General features: G+C 35.4%; 1 protein-coding gene across 11 annotated transcripts in view; it reads left to right on the plus strand.

The window, feature by feature from the left end:
• Nucleotides 1-26,302, plus strand: part of CHD9 (chromodomain helicase DNA binding protein 9) — a 229,178-nt gene that overhangs the window by 76,519 nt on the left and 126,357 nt on the right. For 8 of the 11 annotated variants that reach the window (XM_055552539.1, XM_055552537.1, XM_055552544.1 and 5 more), the window contains exon 2: nt 17,056-18,675. In XM_055552539.1, the coding sequence (XP_055408514.1) occupies nt 17,221-18,675 (1,455 nt within the window). In that variant the 5' untranslated portion in view covers nt 17,056-17,220. Of the gene's footprint in view, nt 1-9,842; nt 9,883-17,055; nt 18,676-26,302 lie in introns of those variants that run through there. The other 3 variants (XM_055552546.1, XM_055552547.1, XM_055552540.1) reach the window with 2 other exon arrangements.

Below are 26,302 nucleotides of genomic sequence, written 5' to 3' on the forward strand. Positions count from 1 at the left end.
ATGATGAGTGATCTCTAAACTTAATGTAATAACCATTCATGATGTGTGTCAGAGCATTTTGCTGTACACCTTCAACTTACACAGTGCTGTATGTTAAGTACATCTCAATAAAACTGGAAGAAAAAAATTAAAAATAGTTTTAAATAGGCCATAAGCTCATTGTCCAGATAACCACTAATCCCATTTTTTAGAAAGTTTCATGTAAGATTTTTAAAAAGAACAAAAACTGTTTCTGCCTTACATTGCATTGCATTCCTTTTCCCCTCACCCAGATAGAAAGTTTTATGTGCATATTCCATGGATAAGTATTTTTTGATTGCTTATTGTAAGATAAAGATAGATTTCTGACCTCTTAGATGACGTATGTTTTCTGGAGAATGTAAGCTTTAAACAAGATAAATATGAAAAACATATAGCTAATACTAAGGTGAATAAAGGGAGGGGCAGAGATATGAAGGGTTGGAGGAGAGTGACATTTTAGATAGATTGGTCAGGAATGACCTTACCAAGAAAGTTATTTTGAAAAAAGCATTTACAAAAAATGAGGGGAGAATGTACTCAGCAAGTGCAAAGGCCCTGAGGAAGGAGCATGCTTGGCTTTTGTGTGTGTGTGTGTGATGGGGGATTATCGTATATGTTACATAAAAACATAAAATAGACCCTTTTAGACATTGTGTATTCAATTCGGTGGCATTTCCATTCACAGTGTTGTGCAACCATCAGCACTATTTCCAGTTTTTCATTTTTCATCACCACAAAGAGAGACTCTATTCATTAAGAAATAGTTCCCTACTTTCCCCCTCTTACCAGCCCCTGGTAACCTCTGATATTTCTGTTTCTTTGAATTTGCCTATTCTAGATATATCATGTAAGGAATCATACTGCGTTTTTCCTTCTGTGTTTGCCTTTTATACCGGGCACAGTGTTTATAGGTTCACCCCTGTTGCAGGTATCAGAATTTTATCCCTTTTTTGTGGTTGAATAGTACTTCATTTTACCAGATTTTGTTTATCAGTTGATGGCATTTGGAGTTTTTTTCGACTTCTGGCTATTGTGAAGAATGCTGCTGTTAACACTGCTGTATAAATATCTGTTTGAGTCCTTGTTCTTAATTCTTTTGAATGTATATTGTATACCTAGGCATAGAAATTCTGGGTTATATGATAATTCTGTGTTTACCTGAGGAACTGCCATACTCTGCCTCAGTGGCTGTACCATTTTACATTCCTACGAGCAATGTAGGAGGGCCTCAGTTTCTCCATTCTCCTCAACACTTGTTCTCTTATTTTATTTTATAGCATCTCTAGTAGGTATGAAATGATACCTCTTTGTGATTTTGATTTGCATTTCCTTAATGACTGATGTTTAATATCTTTTCATATGTTTATTGGCCATTCCTTTAAGTTGAGTTGTCTTTATAGTATTGATATTTAGTTGTAGGAATTCTTTGTAGAGTATTGAAACTTTATTAGATATGATTTGCAGATGTTTTCTTCCATTTTGTGAGTTGTCTTCACTCTCTTCATACTGTCCTTTGATGCACAAATTTTCAGTTGTTGTGAAGTTCAGTTTACGTTTGTTTATTTTTGTCACTTATGCCTTTATTTAAGAAATCACTGCCAAAACCAAAGTCATGAAGATTTGCCTCCATATTTTCTTCTCCGAGCGTTATAGTTTTAGCTTTTAAATTAGCATCTTTGATCTATTTGAATGGATTTTTGTATATATGGTATAAAGTAAGGGTTTAGCTTCATTCTTTTGCAGTTGGCTCTTAAGTTTTTGCAGCATTAGTTGTGGAAGAGATCGTTATTCCCCACTGAATGGTCTTGGTAGCCTTGTCAAAAAATCAGTTGATCATAGATGTGAGGGTTTATTCCTGGGCTCTCAGGTCCATCCCATTGGTCTGTTTGTCTGGCCTTATGTCAGTAACACACTGTTTTGATAGTTGTGATTTTGTAGTAAGTTTTGAAATTGAGAAGTGTGAGTTTGTTCTTTCTCAAGTTTGTTTTGGCTATTCTGGTTCCCTTGAAATTCAATATGAATTTGTGCAAAAAATGTCATCGGGATTTTGATAAGAGTTGCATTGAATTTGTAGGTCACTTTGAGTAGTATTGTCATCTTAACATGAAGTCTTCCATTCTTGTCTTTGATTTATTTATATTTCATTATTCACAGATGTTTATGAATTTATTTAGATGTACTTTAATTCCTTTCCTGGTGGCCTCAGACAGTAAAGTGTCCACTTACAATGTGGGAGACCAGGTTCGATCCCTGGGTTGGGAAGATCCCCTGGAGAAGGAAATGGCAACCCACTCCAGTACTCTTGCCTGGAAAAACCCATGGATGGAGAATCCTGGTAGGCTACAGTCCATGGGGTCGCAAAGAGTCAGACACGACTGAGCAACTTCACTTTAATTCCTTTCAGCTATGTTTTGTAGTCTTCAGTGTCCACATCTTACACAATATTAAAAAATATTTAAATATTTAAATGCTTCATCCCTCAGTTCAGTTCAGTTCAGTCCCTCAGTCGTGTCCGACTCTTTGCGACCCCATGAATCACAGCACACCAGGCCTCCTTGTTCATCACCAACTTCTGGAGTTCACTCAAACTCGTGTCCATTGAGTCGGTGATGCCATCCAGCCATCTCATCCTCTGTCGTCCCCTTCTCCTCCTACCCCCAATCCCTCCCAGCTTCAGGGTCTTTTCCAATAAGTCAACTCTTTGCATGAGGTGGCCAAAGTATTGGAGTTTCAGCTTCAGCATCAGTCCTTCCAGTGAACACCCAGGGCTGATCTCCTTCAAAATGCACTGGTTGGATCTCCTTGCAGTCCAAGGGACTCTCAAGAGTCTTCTCCAAGACCACAGTTCAAAAGCATCAATTCTTTGGTGCTCAGCTTTCTTCACAGTCCCACTCTCACATCCATACATGACCACTGGAAAAACCATAGCCTTGACTAGACGGACTTTTGTTGGCAAAGTAATGTCTCTGCTTTTGAATATGCTATCTAGGTTGGTCATAACTTTCCTTCCAAGGAGTAAGTGTCTTTTAATTTCATGGCTGCAGTCACCATCTGCAGTGATTTGGGAGCCCAAAAAGATAAAGTCTGACACTGTTTTCACTGTTTCCCATCTATTTGCCATGAAGTGATGGGACCAGATGCTATGATCTTAGTTTTCTGAATGTTGAGCTTTAAACCAACTTTTTCACTCTCCTCTTTTACTTTCATCTAGAGGCTTTTTAGTTCCTCTTCACTTTCTGTCATAAGGGTGGTGATATCTGCATATCTGAGGTATTGATATTTCTCCCAGAAATCTTGATTCCAGCTTGTGCTTCTTATAGCCCAGCTTGTCTCAGGATGTACTCTGCATATAAGTTAAATAAGCAGGGTGACAATATACAGCCTTGATGTACTCCTTTTCCTATTTGGAACCTGTCTGTTGTTCCATGTCCAGTTCTAACTGTTTTTCTGACCTGCATATAGGTTTCTCAAGAGGCAGGTCAGGTGCTGCCTGATATTCCCATCTCTTTCAGAATTTCCACAGTTTATTGTGATCCACACAGTCAAAAGCTTTGGCATAGGCAATAAAGCAGAAATAGATGTTTTTCTGGAACTCTCTTGCTTTTTCGATGATCCAGCGGATGTTGGCAATTTGATCTCTGGTTCCTCTGCCTTTTCTAAAACCAGCTCGAACATCTGGAAGTTCACAGTTCACGTACTGCTGAAGCCTGGCTTGGAGAATTTTGAGCATTACTTTACTAGCGTGTGAGATGAGTGCAATTGTGCGGTAGTTTGAGCATTCTTTGGCCTTGCCTTTCTTTGGGATTGGAATGAAAACTGACCTTTTCCAGTCCTGTGGCCACTGCTGAGTTTTCCAAATTTGCTGGCATATTGACAGCAGCACTTTCACAGCATCATCTTTCAGGATTTGAAATAGCTCAACTGGAATTCCATCACCTCCATTAGCTTTGTTCATAGTGATGCTTTCTAAGGCCCACTTGACTTCACATTCCAGGATGTCTGGCTCTAGGTTAGGATCACACCATCATGACTATCTGGGTCGTGAAGCTCTTTTTTGTAAAGTTCTTCTATGTATTCTTGCCACCTCTTCTTAACATCTGCTTCTGTTAGGTTCATACCATTTCTGTGTCCTTAAGTATTTTTAAAAATGCTATTGTAAATGGAATTGTTCTCTTAATTTCTTTTTTGGAATGGTGATTGCTACTTCATAGAAATACAACTGATTTTTCTGCATATAGTTGTATCCTGAAATTTTATTAAATTCATTTATGAACTCTATATGTTTGTTATTTGTATTTTTCTATAAAGTCATGTTATCTGTGAATAGAGATAGTTGTATTTCTTTTTTTCCACTTTGGTTGCCTTTAATTTTTCTTTTCTTTTTTTTCTTCTATTTTGTCTGACTGAATTTTCCAGTACTATGTTGAAAAGAAGTGGTGAAAGTGGGCATCCTAGTCTAGTCTTGATATTGGGGAAAATGCGTTTCCTAATTTTTTGTAATTTCATATCATCATAAGATTTGAGGTACTTACTATGAAATTCTTAGATCAATTAAAGATGTAGTATAGATTGGTCTATATGCCTATAAACCTTGTTGAAACTCACTAATAAGTAACTTTGAGGCACTACATTAAGACCAAGAGTTCTCAAATGCCAGGGTTCAAAGTATCAGTGATCAGAAGGAACTTTAAGACTTGTCCAGTCAGTTACAATATGCTACTGGGCTCCTTTTCAATATCTCTATTGAGGTCTCGGTTCGTCTGTTAAAAATTGGAATATGTAACTTTAGTAATAAGGAACTCATTATCTTTGCCTTTGGATAACTTTATTTCAAATTCCTTTCTTACACTGAGCCAGAATACTTCCCCCTATAGTTTCCTGGTATCTTATCATTCTAGATCAGCCACTTGGGGTCCTACGGATGGCATGAGTAATAGCGTGGAAAATGAACAATGGGACATGTTAGACAACAAGCAGATTGGTGTGATGAGATTGTGGAGGATGTGGAGAGATGGTGGGATGGTAACTGGAGATGAGAAAAACTTGAAGGGCATATATTTAGCATTAGGGAACAATAAATTTTCATTGGCAACTATATAAAATCTCTGTTTTACAAAACTTGCTCTGGTCACAATGTGCAGGATAGATTTACAGTGGGAGAATATTTGGGGCAGAACTGTTGGTTTTACAGTGCCATTAGCCAAGTAAAGCATGTAGGAGAAAGATTTTAGAAGAATGATTGGTTTTGGATCTCTTTAGTTTATACTTGTGGGCAAGTCCAGGGGGCAGCTGAAAAAATGGTACTGGACATAAAGTTTGAAGTTGTCAGCATATAGATAATAGAGAATGCCTTTACCTGGGGAGGATGTCTAGAATGAGGCGAGTAGTGAGAAGAATAATTCTGAGAAGCATGGTTTCAGGTAACTTCACCAGTCTCCTTGTTGTCCTCTGAGTATATCCCATTTTGTCTGTGTTCTTCTTTAGTCAAGCTTGAATGCTATACCCAGGTTTGGTGTTACTAGCGTAAGTGAATACTACGTTTTGTTTATCCAGCATCCTCTTTGTTGTTGGACATCTAGGCTGTATTCAGTCTTTTGCTGGAACAAGTAATAAATACCTGCATCTGCCATTTCACTCATACATGAACATATTTATAGAATAAATCATTAGAAGAGAATTTGTTCAGTCAAAGGGTATGTGCACTTGAAATATTTTAATACTCTTTTTAAAAAAATTTATTTTGGCTGTGCTGCGTCTTCGTTGCTTTGTGTAGGCTTTCTCTAGTTGTGTGGGTAGAGGCGGCTACTCTTCACTGTGGTGCTTGGGCTCCTCATTGTGGTGGTCTCTCTTGTTGCAGAGCACAGGCTCTAGGCACACGGGCATAATTGCAGCTCATGGGCTCTAGAGTGCGAGCTCAGTAGTTGCGGCACATGGGCTTAGGTGCCCCGAAGCATGTGGGATCTTCCTGGAACAGGGATTGAACCTCTGCCCCCTCCATTGGCAGGTGGATTCCCATCCATGGCACCACTGGGGAAGGGAAGTCCTGCCCTTGAAATATTTATGGATATTAATAAATTTCTCTCCTTAGAGGTTTTACCATTTTAGCTTTCACAGCGTATGAGAATTTTTTTTAAGTTCATTAATATGTTATTAAACTTTGGAATTGTTGTGAATCTGATAGGTGAAAGATGGTATATAAGTGTAGTTCTAATTGACATTCTCTTATTTCAAATAAGAATATGAATTTACTGTTGGTATCCTTTGTCCATTTTTCGAATAGGCCATTAGTATTTTATAGGAAATCTTGATATATTTAAAAATAAGCACCTCAGAGAATTCCCTGGTGTTTCAGTGGTTAAGACTCTGCTTCCACTGCAGTGGGTCCAGGTTCCATCCTTGGTCGGCTTGTGAGCTCAGCTCAGCCTTAAAGAAAGATGAGCACTTCATCAGTAAATGAGTTGCAGATGAGTTTGCTAATTTTCTTTTATAATCTGATTTGTGATTTTTTTTTTTTTTTTTTTTTTTTGCCACACATCTTGCAAGATGTTAGTTCCCCAAGCAGGTATTGAACCTGCACACTTGGCAATGAAAGCCACTGGACAACCAGGAAATTCCCTAATTTATGAATCTTTTCATAAAACTTTATGAAAAATTTATGTAATCTAATTGGTGATTCTTTAATGACATCTATATTTTGTTCCATAAATAGAAAATAAGGTACCCTGTCCATGTTTTCTTCTGGTATTTTCATGGCATTTCATTTCTGAAATTTTTTATCTTTGATCCATTTGTAATTTATCTTGGTTTGAGAACAAGCTATGGATCTAACTTTTTTTCAGGTAGCCATCCAATTGTCTTATTTATTTTATAGTTCATTTCCCCTCAATTTGAGATACTAAATCACTTTCTATTGTATCTGTATGGCTTCTCATGTGTTAATACCACAGTGTTTGAAAAATGAAATTTTATAATACTTTACTATTTAGTAGGATTAGTTCTTCTTGGTTGTCCTTCTTTTTCAGATCTTTTCCTGGTTTTGGTTTTTGTCTATTTAGAAACACCTTGTCTGCCTCTTGAAAAAACTATTGAAATTTTTATTGAGACCACAGTAATATCAGACATTAGTATAAAGAAAGTTCATATATATATATATATGTGCACACACACACACACACACATATACGTATAATAGTATACAGAGAATTTGTATATTTATAGTGTTGAGTTTTCTTTTTTTTTAAATTTTATTTTATTTTTAAACTTTACAATATTGTATTGGTTTTGCCAAATATTGAAATGAATCCGCCACAGGTTTTCATGTGTTCCCCATCCTGAATCCTCCTCCCTCCTCCCTCCCCATACCATCCCTCTGGGTCGTCCTGGTTTTTTTCCTGGTTTTGGTTTTTGTCTATTTAGAAACACCTTGTCTGCCTCTTGAAAAAACTATTGAAATTTTTATTGAGACCACAGTAATATCAGACATTAGTATAAAGAGAGTTCATATATATATATACGCGCGCACACACACACACACACATATACGTATAATAGTATACAGAGAATTTGTATATTTATAGTGTTGAGTTTTCTTTTTTTTTTTAATTTTATTTTATTTTTAAACTTTACAATATTGTATTGGTTTTGCCAAATATTGAAATGAATCCGCCACGGGTGTACATGTGTTCCCCATCCTGAACCCTCCTCCCTCCTCCCTCCCCATACCATCCCTCTGGGTCGTCCCAGTGCACCAGCCCCAAGCATCCAGTATCATGCATCGAACCTGGACTGGCGACTCGTTCCATATATGGTATTATACGTATTTCAATGCCATTCTCCCAAATCATCCCACCCTCTCCCTCTCCCACAGAGTCCAAAAGACTGTTCTATAGCATTTTATATAAAGAGTGTGAATTAATTATCAGCATTTAAAAATCAGGGAATTTCCCAAATAAGTCTGGATGAATTTCCAGCTCCTCTTTACAGCTTAGAAACAACAATTAACTGAAACTGACTGGTGGCTTCCCCTTTGTTCTTTTTAGCTAGCCATAGTTCTCTTCTGGCCAGCTTCTGTCATTATGTCAGCCGCCTGGCCTCTGTAGAATTTGCAGCCTGAATATTCTTGTAGAGTTGGTCATCTGCACTGAAAACAGAACTCCAGGATTAAAAAGTATTAGATTTGACCCATTGCTCCATTCTCTTGAGATTGTTTTGTATCTTGGTTCTGTTAACTATTGTAATTAAGGCTGCCTTGCAACGTAAAATCACCTTGTTAAGCAAAGTTTCTATACTTTGGTTTAAGCTGACTCACAGACAAGCTGATGATAGGCCTTCTATGATACACTATTGGAAAATTAATTAGTACTACTTAAGTGTGGTTTCACCTAGTAACTAGTATATTATCACATAAATTTACTAGTATTAGGCTAGTAAACGTCACATTCTGTACTATCTGTCATATCCTTAATAGCACTATAGAAACCCTAAGGGAATTAGTAATATGTGGCCAGTAGTTGAAGGTTTATCCCTTTAACACTAAACCTTTTATTTTAACCATTTGAGATAAAAATTTTCACATTTCAGTAAGCTGGAATATTTTGCAGATAGCTTTGAAAAGTTTTAAAGGGAGACATAAATCTTCAAGAATTTGAAGGTTTGTCACAATTAGATTTATTTTATAACAATCTCAGAGTAAATCCCTAGGAAGGCAGGAGGAAATTTGACTTGAAGAAGTTTTGAACAGGTATTCAAGCATAGTCTGAATGCCTTAACAAGAGTTTGTTTCTAGACATCAGCAGACCTTTTTTTCTTTAAACAAAGAAATGGCAAACTCCAGTTTGCCAGCTTTTTATTTTGCCAAATAAGAATATTCTCTCTTTTTTAATTTTAAAAGATCTAATTGGCTTTATTAAATGATTCATGAATTGGGCAGCATCCCATCTGGCAAATAGAGAGGAATTCCCAGGAAAAATCTTTAAAATGACTAATATCATTATCATCTTATTCTTTGAAATATTGGTCACTGTCATTAGTAGAGGTGCTATTTGCTATCTAACAGTAACTTCAAATAGTAGTAGCTACTGTAAAAATGTTCATCAAGTGTTAAGCCAGAGAAGAAATTTTAATCAGTGAAATAGTTCCCTATTGCCTCCAGGATAAAGTCCAGATTTCTTAACAGGGCTAGTAAAAGGCCTGGATATCTGACCTCTGCTTGCTTCTCACCATCTCTCTATTTGGCTAGTAGCATGTTCTGGCCACATTATGCTATCAGGTAGTTCCCAAAATGTCCTGTCCTGCCTCACCTCTGGGCACTTCTTTAGTGTTTCCTCTGTGCTCTTGCCAATTTTAGGTACCATGCAAGAGAGTGAGGGAATTGTAAAAGACTTGTTCTCTACATGAACAGGGATTACTGCTTGCTGGTAGAGTCAGTATTTTATCTTATACATTTGAAGCAGATAGGACTATAGTTAATAGTTTGTATAGTTATTTTTGTTCTTTTGTTTTTTACAGATGAAAGCAGAAAGTATGTGATCTTCTCAGGGTCATACAACTAGATGGTGGTAGAGCCAGGACTCAGGTCTATGTTTGTTTGTTTGAAGTATCATGTTCTTTCTAATTTCTTTGTAGTCATTCACTGATTTAGTTAAAATATATCACATGCCTACCATGCTAGACAACATATTAATAATGATACAAAGGTTATAAAGGTGTTCCTTTTTCCCAAGGGTAGAGAGTCTATTGGAGAAAAAAGGTAATATATTATTATAATGAAAAATTATTTATTGTGTGCACAGGTTACTAAACCAGGGTTGAGTAGGCAGAGGCCTTCCATAGGAGGTGAATCCTAAATGGAATTTTCTGCAGGTACAAGTATGAAATATCTGTAAGTAGCTCATAAGCAAAGTAAAAATTGTGTTGTTTAGTCATTAAGTTGTGTTCAACTCTTTTACAACCCCATAGACAGAGCCTGCCAGGCTCCTCTGTCCATGGGATTTCCCAGCCAAGAATACTGGAATGGGTTGCCATTTCCTTCTCCAGGGGATTTTTTCAACCCAGAGGTCTAACCCACATCTCCTGCACTGCAGGCGGTTCTCTACTGCTGAGCCACCAGAGAAGCCCAAAGTAAAAATGAATGCAGCACAAATTTAATACTGTATAAAAATGCTATGGACATGACTATAATAGAGGACTGAATAATTTGGTAGGGATCAATGATTATACTAAGTTGGAAAAACTATTAATATGTAGAACTTACTGGGAAGACATTCATTTAATAGAAAAATATTTAGAGACTTATTTAGAGAATATAGAAATGTTTTAGAGAAAAAGCAACTGTTAGACACTGAGGAAAGTAAATTTACCACTGAAGTAAGTTTATATATATGTGTGCATATGTATAAATTGTGTTACAGAACACATATTTAGAGGCTTTATTTTTTATTCTTATGGCCCAGCTCTTTATGCCTTTCCTGATCTTTTCTGTACATAATTAATTACCGTCTAATATATGCTGCTGTAATATAGTGCTTTGTATCTCTGCTAAGATGTATATCGTATTTTTTTTGTGTTTTCTTCCCCTCTAGAATTTTTAAAGGCAGGGATTCTATCCTATTGATTTTTGAATCCATTTTATATGATCATCATGTTTGGCATCAGATAATTGTAGAAACGAAGATAGATAAGTAATTTAATTTTGATTCTGAATACTTGCTTTAACTTTAAAATTCTGTGCCCCAAATGTCTTTTTTTTTTTTTTAATTTTATTTTATTTTTAAACTTTACAAAATTGTATTAGTTATGCCAAATATCATAATGAATCCACCACAGGTAATGTACTTAATGATAAGGTCCCCTACAGTGTCGCTCCAACTTGTATTTCTACGTCTATTTTCCAGTTTTCTCCTTTTGTATACTCTAAAATGGTCATACTATGCCTAAATATATACTTCCTTCCTTCCTTCCATTTCTTTATTCCTGAATCCTTTGCCTGGCCCGTCCTTACAATCCCTTTATAAGATCCCTTCAAATGCTAATTGTTCTAAGAAGCTTTTCCTAAATACCTTGCCAACTGTGCTCTCTCTTCTCTTAATAATCACCTTATACATAAACTTGTGCTTGCTTCTCATAGGCCATGTTTACCATATTTTATTCGGTATATAATGTGCTCTTCTTGTGCCATTACTCCTTATCTCCCCCATTTAGATTCTGAACTTCCTGAGGGTAGTGGCTTTTGTAGTTTCTAAAGAGTTGCTTTGGATGTAATGGACAGTCCATAATATTTGCTTAATTAAATAGAAAGTTAAAATTGGACTGATGTGATCTTTTTATGAATTTGTAAGATAGTACATTTATTAGAATGAAATAAGATGATAGATCTTAAAGAGGAACTTAATTGAGCATTGTGTCGGTTGTAGAATGAAGTGTTTAAATCAGAAAAGGTGACTTTTTTTTTAGATTTTATGGGCACTTTTTTCTAGTTTATCTTTAGTTTCTATTTTTATAACTAACATTGACTACTTACGTGTGTCTTGTCACATACGAAATGTATATCTTCTTAGATATAAGGTGTCCATTTTCCTCATTGGATGTTCCTCCTCTGAATGTACTTTAATAAAAGCACAAGTATTGTATTATCTTGGTAATGTATTATATTGGCATTTACTTGTCTGTATCTCCTCTCAGAGGCCAGTTATTCATCATCCTAGTGCCTGGAAGTTACTTCTCAATAAGTATTTGTTAGAAGAGTAAGCAGCAAAATTGTTTTCTTATTTAAAACTTCTCATATTTTCAATAAGCTTTGGGTTACATAAAGGTAGAAAATACTTTGCTATAGTATAATCGATCATAATGTACAAAATTCAAAGACTACCATTTCCTTCCTAATTGAAATATTACATCATAAGCAAATTTCCAGAACAGTGTTCTAAAAAACCTTTAATTATTTCTTAAGAATAAAACGGATATACAAGCCTATAGTACATAGTATAAATTTGGAAATGTTTACTGTTATCACAATAATTGGGAATGTATGAACTAATGTCATATGCTTCAGGTAATTTACTTTCAATCAATTGGGCAGCAGTTTTTATAGTTCTGAACTCTTGAAGTAATAGATTCTGTATATTCAAGAAATTATTTTAATCAATTCTAAATCTAATCTAAATCAATTCTAATTTTTTCTCCTTTTAATATCTCTGAAATTAGGATGTGTCTCAGTCACTGTCTGCCTGGTGGCTGTAAACTTAGTCATAGCTATTTATGTAGCCATCACTTCAGTTGGGCTGTGTACATTGGTACTATACATGTTTAATTATTTTAAAGGTCTCAAAAGATATACAGTTATTCGGCTTTTAAACAAAAAGTTATTGATTTTGCAGAGAGGCACAGAGTAGCAGAGCATAAATTTAATATTCAGTTCAGTTGCTCAGTCGTGTCTGACTCTTTGGAACCCCATGGACTGCAGTACGCCAGGCCTCCCTGTCCATCACCAACTCCCAGAGTTTACTCAAACTCATGTCCATTGAGTCAGTGATGTCATCCAACCATCGCATCCTCTGTCGCCCCCTTCTCCTCCTGCCTTCAATCTTTCCCAGCATCAGGGTCTTTTCAAATGAGTCAGTTCTTCGCATCAAGTGGCCAAAGTATTGGAGTTTCAGCTTCAGCATCAGTCCTTCCAATGAATATTCATTATTGAAATTCATTATTCATATATTCATTAGTGAAACAGATATTTGTTGTTGAAGAAATGACAGCAATTCTACATTTTTTTACAGAGCAACAATCAGGTGTTTTATGGACCAAAAAGAGTACTTCTTGGAAGAAGAAATTGTCAAATCCTTCAGAATAAGTCTACTTCTAAAAATGTTTTTTAAAAGTTACAGATAGATTATAAAATAAAGATTCAAAGTGATATAATGTCATAATTTATTTCTTCATGTTATATCAACTAATGATGTACCTTATATTTGACAGCATACTGGATTTCGTAACTTCTGTTGTATTTCTTCTTTTTCCCCTCTCGGTAAATGATCATACATCCATTAAAAAAATATAGGACATTGCTTTCTCTGATTAACGGGTTAGGTATACATAGATGTTCCCTTGTCTAGTGTCTATAGCGGAACATAAGATATGTTCCAGAGAATTGATTTAACCTACTTTTTTCTTTCTTTTTCTTTTTTTTGCATAATGCTATGTTCAGATTAGAGCACATAGCCCTCTGTCCATTTAGTCTCATAGTTATAAAATCTGGAAAAATAATTTCTCTTTTTCTGTATTTTACTTTTTCGAAAATTATGTATTTGTTAAAGTACTTGTATACCATTGTGATTGATAAGTCCATTTCCAGGTAAAATTAATGTAAATTTACATAGTTTTTCCTTCTCAGAAAATTTTCAAAAGTATTTTTTCATTTAAATTGTGAGCAGACATTCTCTTTAGGAAATTTATATTTTCTAATACGAACCTCCCAAAATAGAAGCTCTGGAAAAGTTTTTTAGACATTTGCTAGTTTTTGAATAAACTAATATGTAGAGGAGCAAGAATCTTCATTTGGGTTCTGTATACAAGACAATGAGGGCAGAACTCTAAATTACCTTTGTTGAAAAGGTTTGGGATAAATAATACAAGCCTGAAACAAAATTGGCAAGTAACCTATTAGATCCTTTCCACACGTAAATTCTACGTATGTTATGTGATGTGTCTGTGTATAAATGCTGCCATTTTTTTTCTCTTGCGATTATCATAAGACTAATTTATTGCTTAGCTTAAGCTACTGTTTGTTTTTGCCTCAGCTTGATTATCAGTACATTTTATTTTGCACAGTTTGGTAAATATAATAAGCAATAGGTATATTCCAAATGATTTAATGGTGGGAGACTTAGGGGTAGAGTAATGAATATAGCTGTTAACAAAAAGGTGCTTGGTTTTGCTACATGGATGTCTGTATACTTGGCTCTCAGGAGGCTGATCTTCCATGGTAGCTGAACAAGAGAACCATGGTAGCAATATGATACAGCATCTCCAACATACCACATGTCTGTGTTGTCTATCAGCTGACCAGATGGTGAACTTTTATCTCATTTAGGGCCAGCTATCATGACTTCATACAATTGCTCTTCTTGCTGTAATTTCATGTGTACCCTATAAAATAGTAGCTTTATCTACTCCAGAGGTATAGAGCAAAAGATCACAACATACTTGCTAATCTGAGAAGATCTGTTGTCAGTTACCTTCAGTTCAGTCGCTCAGTCCTGCCCGACTCTTTGCGACCCCATGAATCGCAGCACGCCAGGCCTCCCTGTCCATCACCAACTCCCGGAGTTCACCCAGACTCAGTCCATCGAGTCAGTGATGCCATCCAGCCATCTCATCCTCTGTTGTCCCCTTCTCCTCCTGCCCCCAATCCCTCCCAGCATCAGAGTCTTTTCCAGTGAGTCAACTCTTCGCATGAGGTGGCCAAAGTACTGGAGCTTCAACTTTAGCATCATTCCTTCCAAAGAACTCCCAGGGCTGATCTCCTTCAGAATGGACTGGTTGGATCTCCTTGCAGTCCAAAGGACTCTCAAGAGTCTTCTCCAATACCACAGTTCAAAAGCATCAATTCTTCAGCGCTCAGCCTTCTTCACAGTCCAACTCTCACATCCATACATGACCACAGGAAAAACCATAGCCTTGACTAGATGAACTTTTGTTGGCCAAGTAATGTCTCTGCTTTTGAATATGCTATCTAGGTTGGTCATAACTTTCCTTCCAAGGAGTAAGCATCTTTTAATTTTATGGCTGCAGTCACCATCTGCAGTGATTTTGGAGCCCAAAAAAATAAAGTCTGAGACTGTTTCCACTGTTTCCCCATCTATTTCCCATGAAGTGATGGGATCAGATGCCATGATCTTCGTTTTCTGAATGTTGAGCTTTAAGCCAACTTTTTCACTCTCCACTTTCACTTTCATCAAGAGGCTTTTGAGTTCCTCTTCACTTTCTGCCATAAGGGTGGTGTCATCTGCATATCTGAGGTTATTGATATTTTTCCCGGCAATCTTGATTCCAGCTTGTGCTTCTTCCAGCCCAGCGTTTCTCATGATGTACTCTGCATATAAGTTAAATAAGCAGGGTGACAGTATACAGCCTTGACGTACTCCTTTTCCTATTTGGAACCAGTCTGTTGTTCCATGTCCAGTTCTAACTGTTGCTTCCTGACCTGCATATAGATTTCTCAAAAGGCAGATCAGGTGGTCTGGTATTCCCATCTCTTTCAGAATTTCCACAGTTTATTGTGATCCACACAGTCAAAGGCTTTGGCATAGTCAATAAAGCAGAAATAGATGTTTTTCTGGAACTCTCTTGCTTTTTCGATGATCCAGCGGATGTTGGCAATTTGATCTCTGGTTCCTCTGCCTTTTCTAAAACCAGCTTGAATATCTGGAAGTTCACGGTTCACATATTGCTGAAGCCTGGCTTGGAGAATTTTGAGCATTACTTTACTAGCGTGTGAGATGAGTGCAATTGTGCGGTAGTTTGAGCATTCTTTGGCCTTGCCTTTCTTTGGGATTGGAATGAAAACTGACCTTTTCCATTCCTGTGGCCACTGCTGAGTTTTCCAAATTTGCTGGCATATTGAGTGCAGCACTTTCACAGCATCATCTTTCAGGATTCGGAATAGCTCAACTGGAAATCCATCACCTCCACTAGCTTTGTTCGTAGTGATGCTTTCTAAGGCCCACTTGACTTCACATTCCAGGATTTCTGGCTCTAGGTCAGTGATCACACCATCGTGATTATCTGGGTTGTGAAGATCTTTTTTGTACAGTTCTTCTGTGTATTCTTGCCATCTCTTCTTAATATTTTCTGCTTCTGTTAGGTCCATACCATTTCTGTCCTTTATCGAGCCCATCTTTGCATGAAATGTCCCCTTGGTATCTCTAATTTTCTTGAAGAGATCTCTAGTCTTTCCCATTCTGTTGTTTTCCTCTATTTCTTTGCATTGATCGCTGAAAAAGGCTTTCTTATCTCTTCTTCCTGTTCTTTGGAACTCTGCATTCAGATGCTTATATCTTTCCTTTGCTACTTTGCTTTTCGCTTCTCTTCTTTTCACAGCTATTTGTAAGGTCTCCCCAGACAGCCATTTTGCTTTTTTGCATTTCTTTTCCATGGGGATGGTCTTGATTCCTGTCTCCTGTACAATGTCACGAACCTCATTCCATAGTTCATCAGGCACTCTATCTATCAGATCTAGTCCCTTAAATCTATTTCTCACTTCCACTGTATAATCATAAGGGATTTGATTTAAGTCATACCCGTATGGTCTAGTGGTTTTCTCTGCTTTCTTCAATTTAAGTCTGAATTTGGCAATAAGGAGTTCATGATCTGAGCCACAGTCAGCTCCCGGTCTTGTTTTTGCTGACTGTATAGAGCTTCTCCATCTATGGCTGCAAAGCATATAATCAATCTGATTTCGGTGTTGACCATCTGGTGATGTCCATGTGTAGAGTCTTCTCTTGTGTTGTTGGAAGAGGGTGTTTGTTATGGCCAGTGCATTTTCTTGGCAAAACTCTATTAGTCTTTGCCTTGCTTCATTCCGTATTCTAAGGCCAAATTTGCCTGTTACTCCAGGTGTTTCTTGACTTCCTACTTTTGCATTCCAGTCCCCTGTAATGAAAAGGACATCTCTTTTGGGTGTTAGTTCTACCTTAGCACAACATAACTTTCAAGTGTAATACATAAATATTTTGTACATGCTAGAGCTGTTGGGGAGTGATGGCCATTTCATGGTATGGGAGAGTCTGACATTCCATTCTCAAGTTTGCTTTACATTCTGTCATTATAATAATGACAGAATGCATATATATACATAGTCATGTCCCTTGTAGCAGCAACTTTTTCCCTGTTGGGAATATCACTGAGCTATTTGCAATGAATTACTGTACCAAAACATACTATACACTGAGATTGTATGTTTTTTAAATCATATATAAACTTTGTTTGTAAAACTTTAATGAATATTCATTATTAAACTTTGCCCTTGTTCTTATTTCCTAGGATTCTGACACTTCATGACATGTCATTATCCAGAGCAATAATGAACATTGACCTGTTACGGATTAGTTGATGACCTTTGGAAATGATCCAATAATATCTACTACAGAGAAACTGAATGTACTCCATTTGGAGTGAACAGCCCTGATTATTATTGAAGTTTTCAAGATGACAGATCCCATGATGGACTTTTTTGATGATGCCAATCTGTTTGGTGAGACCTTAGAAGGTTTGCCAGATGATGCATTTGTACAACCAGGACCTGTTTCACTGGTTGATGAATTGAACTTGGGTGCAGAATTTGAACCTTTGCACATAGACTCACTGAATCATGTTCAAGGTACTCCAACACATCAGAAGATGACTGATTATGAACAGTTAAATCAGTTTGATTCAATTAAATTTCACCAAGTTAGTCAGTCTTTTGGCAGCCCAGCTGAACATGTGTTATCGCCACACTCTCAGTTTAATTGTTCTCCAATCCACCCCCAGAACCAGCCCAATGGTTTGTTTCCAGATGTAGCAGATGGCAGTCCTATGTGGGGCCATCAGACAGCTACTAGCATTTCAAATCAAAATGGGTCTCCTTTTCACCAACCAGGACATTCTCACTCTATGCATCAAACTAAGAGCTTTGTGGCACACCATGACTTTGCCTTATTTCAGGCCAATGAACAACAAACACAGTGCACTTCACTACGCTCACAACAAAACAGAAATAATCTTAACCCAGGGCAAAATTCTCTTAGTCAGTCTAAAACTTTTATGGATGTTAATGTTTCTGGTCCACACAGAGTCAGTGTTAACCATCCACCACAAATGAATAATGCATCTACTTCACAACAGTCCCTTTCGATGCAGCAATTTTCCCAAACATCAAACCCTTCAGTACACTTCCTCAAGTGTAGCAGTCACCAAGAAGGTAATTTTAATGGACCTTCTCCAAATATGACTTCATGTTCTGTCAGTAATTCACAGCAGTTTTCTTCACATTATTCCTTTTCCAGTAATCATGTGTCACCAAATAGTCTTCTTCAACCCTCTGCAGTTCTTGCACCTAATCATACAAATCAGACTTTATCTGATTTTACTGGGAGTAATTCCTTTTCACCTCATAGGGGAATCAAGCAAGAATCGACTCAGCATATGCTAAATCCTAATACATCACTGAATTCAAATAACTTCCAGATGTTGCATTCATCACATCCTCAGGGTAATTACAATTCAAAATTATCTCCTGTGCACATGAACTTCCCAGATCCTGTTGACTCAGGAACTCAAATGGGCCATTTCAGTGATCATGTAGAAACTAATGGCTTTTCATCTTTGGAAGAGAATTTACTTCATCAAGTGGAATCTCAAACTGAGCCATTCACAGGACTTGACCCAGAAGACCTCCTTCAAGAAGGTCTCCTTCCCCAGTTTGATGAGTCAGCATTTGGGCAAGATAATTCAAGTCATGTTTTAGATCATGACCTTGATCGGCAATTTACTTCACATCTTGTAACACGGCCTTCTGATATGGTTCAAACTCAGTTGCACAATCAGGCTCGGAGTTGGCATTCATCACTTTCTAATCATCAGCATTTACATGATAGAACTCGCCTGTGTTTACAGCGACAGGTATGTAACTCTTATTTTGGTTTGGGGTAGTGTGGGGGTTTTACTCACTGAGTTTATTTCACATGAGACATACTCAGAATTTCTCAAACTCAATAATTCTGTCAGGTGAATGTGCATATTTTGACGTAGATTTATATTGTTTCAATAGTCTTATATGTGAAAGTCCTTCATTGATTTGCTCAAAGCAATAAACTTCTATTATTTAGATTTTTTAAAAATATATATCTTTTATAAGATATTAAGATATCTTTTGTAACTTTCAGTTATGATTGCCCTTGACAGAAAGATTTATTATCAAAACCAAAAAATAACCATAATTAAAAGAAAAACAATAGATTGGGAATGTTTTATTGCCAATATAATGGACATAGAATTAATATTCCTATAAAAATAATTTGATAATTTGATGAGATCTCATTAGTTGATAATTAAATAAAATGTAAAAGCTGAAATTCACAAAAGTCAGTAAACGACATTCAGAATGATATGCAACTTTAGTAATAATTCAGTTGCAGTGTGGTTAATTTTTATCTATTAGAAAAATTTTTTTAATTTGATGCTTAATATTGGCAAATTTATGGTGAAATTGGAGTTCACATAGCTTTGTAATTGATACAGATATTTTGGAAAGCAATTTGGTGGCATGTGGCATATTTGAGTATAAAAACTTTATTACAGTAACCCAAATATGGCAAAAGTAATATACCCAAAGATATTTCTCTTGCTATATCTAAGAGGGAGAATTGGAAACAGCATAATTTATTTTCATATCTAGATTGGATGAACTGTTGTAAGCATTAAAAAGACTTTGAAGACTGATAATATGTTAATAATGGTGGAAAAGCATAATTCAAAATTAAGATCCCAGTAAAGTGGTTAAGAGTACAGGCTCTGGTACCACACTACTTGGGTTAGAATCTTGGCTCATGTTACTTATTAGGTGTTAATAATTTCGGTGCATCTCATTTGCTTCATCTTTAAATATGGGATAATAATAGGGCTTTGATAAGAATGAATCGAGTTACAATATGTAAAGTGCTTAAAACTGTGCCTGGCATATAATACATGCTTAGCATATAATAAGCACTTAACAAATGCTTTTATAACTATACTTTTTTCATAGCAGTTTGGAAATATACTTATGAAAAATACTAAAAGGAAATAGGTTATTTTAGGGTAGCACAATTGCTTTTCTTGCCTTCGTTTTTTTATAGTTTTTGTCATATGAATGTATTACTTTAAAATTCTTTTGGTATATTTAAGGTAGTATTTTATCAGCTTTCTGAAAGTTTGCTGTTAAAGATTTATAAAATTGCTTTAATACGTTGCTAACTGTGAGATTTGGTAGACAATGAAATATAGCATGGTTCTTGAAATTAAGTTTTACAGACCATTTTTTTATTTCAAAACTTTGAAGTGTCTGAAAAGGATAAAATCTTTATCTTTTGCTTTGTGGGTCATGATGTTTTTGGTACAGCATTTGAATTATCTAAATAGATTTAAGATATTTAAAAGCAACTTGTAAATTCTCTTTCTTCCTATCTTTTTGTTGCCTAAATATAATATTATGATTTTGCTCCCTCTACTGGAAGAGGGTCAAGCATCTTGGACCTTGGGGAAAAACTACTGATCAAACCCAGGATCATCTATTCACTTTTTATGTATATTTCTGACTAGTTTGACTAATTAATTTGTCCAGCATATAATTGAAGTTATTAAATCTGAAATTTATTAACTTATTTCCTTATTTTTCTAAGGATTTTTTTAAAATTCATGTTTTCCTAAACATGTTCTACTGACTTTAAAAAGAAGACTCTTCTTCTATAGATTTGAAATGAATGGAGAATAATTATAAATATCTAAAATAGTCCCCAATACTAATATTTAGATATTAGTACTAAATCTAATACTAATACTCAACCTTAATGCTATCTGAGAGAAATTCTTTTCACACCAGTCCATCAGCCTTTAATAAATCATCTCATCTTCACTGATACATTCATAAGGCTTTATTTAAATCTACTCATCTTGTTTCAGCATTTGTTTCATTTTGCTAACTTCTTATTCTTTTTGTAACATGTTTAAAAACTGATAAAGGGCAAATGTTTTTGAATACTTACCTGATTTACTGAACGTCTGTTCTCAAGTTTCCTATTATTTCTTTGTGTTAAGACTTAGAGTTGTGAGTTTCTGATTGTGGGGGTGGAGAGAAGAGATGGATTGGTAGAGAAGATAAGAGATTATAATATGGTTAATAGGGATTGGATATAGATTTTATATGTATAGAATTATGTCAGATATCCCAATATGTGAAATTAAACTATTCAGTATGTTTAATTTATGATAAATTTTGGCAGAGCATATGTAAGTCTTTTATCAGAATTTTTTGGCATTTTCTGAACGATAATGGTTACTACATAGCCAAAATGTTGTATTATTACAGTTGGAACCAAGTTCTATGAAAATAAATTTTTTCTTAGGTTTTTTTTTTTTAAGTCTCTCGCTTAAATGCAATAATTTCATTTCAGACTAAATTAGCATTCTTAATTATGTGTATAGAAGTTAACAGATTAAAAACTAAGAAAGTGGCATAATTTTTGTTTTATTAGAATTTTTAAAAGGACACATATTGTTATAGCCAAAACAAGATATAAATTAATCTATCGTTGGAAAACTCATGGGTGGCACTCTATAATTTTAGAAAGCTTCACTGAGAATATTAAGTATGTAAAGAATATCTGTAAGCCTTGTGTTTTCTTATTCCCCAATTGAGGTGAAGTATTTGTGGATATAATTTCAAAATCCTAGAATCTGTGTCAGTCATTAAAAACAGTGAATATTGCTGAGAAAATTTCTTTTATAATTGACTGTAGAATTTTACCATTTAAAAAAGAGAAAAGAAAAAAAGTGAGGTGCTACAGGAAGCATTTGTAAATACAAAACATAATAGAGAAAATACTAACTTATTTTCATCTCTGGTTGTTAGAGCAGAGGAATATTGAGAGAGTAATACCATAAAATTTTCCTAGCTCTTTTATGATAAATACTGCTCTTTAGTGACACAGAATCTTTCATTTTTGTCTTATTATTTGTTAAGTGGGAACACTGTATGGAGCACTGTGTGATCTTTCAATGTTTGTAAATTAAATTTACTGTAAAAGTTCTATAGCAGTGAAAGATATGTGGGATAGCTAAAATAGCTATCAGCATAGGAAATAGAATTTTAGGATGTATATAATTGTACATAATTCCTTGCTGGCTTTTGTATTCTGATGAATTTATAACTTTATTTACTACCTTGAATTTTTTTTTTTTTAATTTTCCCTGAAGGTAGGGAAACCTGCCTTTTTTATAAGCTTTAAAAAAACTTAGAGAAAGATTTGAACAGCTTATGTAAGGCACATTTTAAAATACTGGATTTGGGGGAAGTCCCCAGTGGTCCAGACTCTGCACTTTTCACTGCCAAGGGCCTGGGTTCATCTCTGATTGAGAAACTAAGATCCCACAGGCCACACAGTGTGGCCAAATAAATAAATAAGAAAATATTGGGCTTCTTTTCTGACAAAAAATTTAATACATAATTATTATTTAAAAATTGAACAACATAGAAAACAGATGAAAAATAAGTTACTTGTAATATCACTACAAGAAGATACCATTGTTGACATTTCTGTAAGTTTCCAATGAAATCTGCTGTCTGTCTCTTCCCTATGTATTTTTGCATTTTTAAGAACAAAGTTGGGATCATATAGTTTATGCTGTTTGGCAAATTGCTTTTTTGTAGTTGTTATTATTGTAACAAATTATTGTTACATTTTGCAACAAATTAATATGTTGCAGGCATTTTTTCATGTCCTAAAATATTTTTCTGAAAATGATTTTAAATGGCTAAAAGTTTGCCATCTTAAGTTTGCTAAGGGTGCTGAGTGCTAAGTCGCCTCAGTTGTGTTCACCTCTTTGTGACCCTGTGGACTGTAGCCCGCCAGGCTCCCTTATCCATGGGATTCTCCAGGCAAAAATACTGAAGTGAGTTGCCATTCCCTTCTCCAGGGGGGTCTTCCTGACCTGGGGATTGCACCTGTGTCTCTTATGTCTCCTGCCTTCACTGGCCAGCTGGTTCTTTACCACTAGCGCCTGGGAAGCCCAAGGTTGCTAAAATGCGATATAAAAGTAAAGTTGTTATTGAGATCTGGGAAAAATCTGAGTCAAGGTAATTAAAATATTTTATATTTTTGTTGTGTTTATTACTATAATAGTTCAATTTGAAGTAGGTATGTGATAGTAAGCAAAAATTAGAATATGCCCTATGATAGAGCCTTATGTTTGTGCCAACACTGTTCTAAATACTTAATATATGTTATTAACACATTGATCCTCCACAGCAGTCCTTTTATTTGGAGTTAGTTAACTCCTCCAGTTTCCATTTGAGGAAACTGAGGTACAGAAAAGTTAAATAATATACCCAAAGTCACACCTGACTAGATTCAAATCAGATTTAGCTCCATTACATATGGTCTTAACTACTTTCACTTTCCTTCAGAGTATATTAATGCAGTGTGATGTTTACCAATAATACACTAAGTGATTCCTCCCCTCTCACCCTGCCCCTCCCCCAACCCCTTCAGAAATATACCTTACTGAGGAGATAAAAACTTGCTTTAGAGTCTTTAAGTGAACACCATTCATCTCATGTATTCTGGCAATATTGACAGATACGTTTATTCGTTACCAGAGGGAAAGACAACCCCAAAACAAAGAACAAAAGTAAAGTGAAATAGCTATTGCTTCCAAAAGTGTTTTGACTTTTTAAAGAATAAGACTGTGTTTAAGATGATAATAACAAATGCCCTAAAGGTAAACCTCATAATTACCTTCAAATATTTGAAGAACCTTAGAGGCATCTACCAAGTGGAAGTCACAGAAAAGTAGATTAGTATAAGGAAGTTTGAAGTAAAACACTTGCACTGAAAGCCAGGAGGTGGAAAATGGACTAAATTGGTAGGTTCTTTTCAGCTATTCTGTGGTTATAATTTTGAGTTTCTTTGTGAGATGTATTATTCATATTGCCTATTTAGCTCCTGAGTGGCAATTACAAATAATGAAGAAAGGTAAAGATATGTGACAAGTTACCTGCTATCCAGGAATACCTGGGAATTATTTATCACAGATGGGTAAATTTTCCAGATAGTGGAAGTGTGTTCTATTGAGCTTCAAAACCTTTAATTATATGGCTTTCTCCCAACCCCCACCCCAAGAGTGATGGTAATGGTGGTAGAATGATCAGTTAAGAAAAGATGAAAAAACTCTCAAAGTTTTATAGGGAGGTCCTATATGTTCAAATTTGTAATGATTATTGTTACATCTCCAGGAATCACCCTCACTTAAGTAAGAATTTTAGATATTTGAAAGTTATCTTAGAAGCACAACTAATTTTTCCTGTAAATGAAATTACTATTAAAAAACAAAGCGGAAAACTTCCTAAAACTGAATGTAAATCTAAAGCAAGAAATTTGCTATACTTTGCTCATACCCATTGAGTTCAGAGGATCCTGAGGTCTTTATTTTTGGTTTTGGGTTTTTTTAATAGTGGTAACTTTTCCTACATCAAAAAGCCAACATATAAATTAGTAATTTCAAAATTTGTCATTCCATTTATGTCCCAGACAAAAAGAAGAGAAAAAAATGACCTAACTAGTATTTAGATTGTTTTATTGAATAATTTAAATTCTTATAAAGTAACATCCCTCTATTTATCAAAATTTGTTTGCATCTTTATACATTTAGTATGCTGTTGCTTATAAGAAGTTGCAAAATTCTTAGTTGTCTAAGCTAATACACAAAATAGAATTCTGTGAAGGAATTTCCTGTTCAGTTGGTTTTTGTTTTTTCAGATAAAGTGGACTAGGTTTTTTCGTTTTGACATTTCTGTCGAATCTTCTAGATTAAAATGTTCTGTTTGGACTGGAAATTTGTGTAATATTAGCTACTTCTGAAATATCTTAATTATTAAACTGTGTACTATATTGTATTAGAGGGATTGAGTTCTGCACTGAGTAATGACATTCTAGTTGTTAACAGTAGCTTTAAGGCTGTTGACTTCTGACATGCATACTTAAGGGTGAGAGGTGAACAGGAAGTGAATTCCAGGGGTGGGGAAGAGGCGGCAGTTGGTGAGAAATTTGTGGATTTGTGCAGTGTGTGAAGAGCATGAGATTCAAGCCGAACTTCAAAGTAGGTCTAACAGAGTTTATTGTATTCAGTTTTTTTGCTTTTGTGTTTTACTCTTTCTTGCTATTTTTTTTAAATGGAAGTGCAGTTGATCATATTAGTTACAGGTATAGCATTGTAGTTAATTTTATTGAGGTGCACTCCCAAATACCTTAGAACTACTCAGTCATTTATCCTTATTAATGTCTGAAATTGAAAAAAATGTGTCAGGGGCTACTGAACCATCAAACTTTATTCCTGTTAAGATAATATGAATACTTTGGAATATTTAAATATGAGGTATCAGGTTTCTTTATTTGGATAGTTGGACTGAAACGATTTTAAACTACAGAAATATTTTAATGCAATATGCTATCAATAATACATGGAAGGAGATGGTAAGCACACAGGAAGCTTAGACTGCAGTTTTCAGTTAAATAAAATCTGGTAATTTACTATAGGCAACTATGCAAATAATAACTTGCACATTTATTATGCAAATAATACCTTACAAATTATGAAAGGAGGGTAGTCTTTTTTGTATTGACGTTTTATATTATTTGCAATATTATATTCATTTCAGGTATACAACATAGTGATTCAATATTTTTATGGATTATATTGCATTTAAAGTTATTATGAGGTAATAAGGGCTAAGAACCAATCTTTAAGCAAAGTTTTTTGCTAGATTAATGTATACTTGTGTACCTAAAGAGTTTATGTTGAACATTTCCTAGAATTATAGAATTTTAGAGCTGGATAATATTTCACCCTATCCTAATACAAAAAGCAAAAACAGGTCATTTTGCTTGCTGTCATACAACTGGCTAACATTCCTTCTTATAGTTTAAACGCTATAGTATTTAAGCGTGATCAGAAATGAGAATGGCCAGGCATTTAAAATTAATGTGTTATAAGTATTGATATTTTTGGGGTTGCTCAGTTTTGTTTTTGTGTGGGATTTTTTTTGTATGTATATCTTTCAATGTATTTTAAGTTTTTAACCATACTTATAGTGTTAAAAAATGAACACTTATTGTATCTGTCAAATATAGATATAAACTGTGTATGTGTGAATGACTGAATTTTGTGTAACATCCATGTTTTGGAAATGTTGCATTTTTGCAGCTTCTGTTCATTCAGTATTTATTAGATATCTACCAGGTGTAAGATGGAGAAGGCGATGGCACCCCACTCCAGTAACTCTTGCCTGAAAAATCCCAAGGACAGAGGAGCCTGGTAGGCTGCAGTCCATGGGGTCGCTAAGAGTCAGACACGACTGAGCGACTTCACTTTCACTTTTCACTTTCATGCATTGGAGAAGGAAATGGCAACCCACTCCAGTGTTGTTGCCTGGAGAATCCCAGGGACGGGGGAGCCTGGTGGGCTGCCATCTACGGGGTTGCACAGAGTCGGACAC

Source organism: Bubalus kerabau, chromosome 17 (assembly GCF_029407905.1).
Source record: "Bubalus kerabau isolate K-KA32 ecotype Philippines breed swamp buffalo chromosome 17, PCC_UOA_SB_1v2, whole genome shotgun sequence".
NCBI lineage: Eukaryota > Metazoa > Chordata > Mammalia > Artiodactyla > Bovidae > Bubalus > Bubalus kerabau.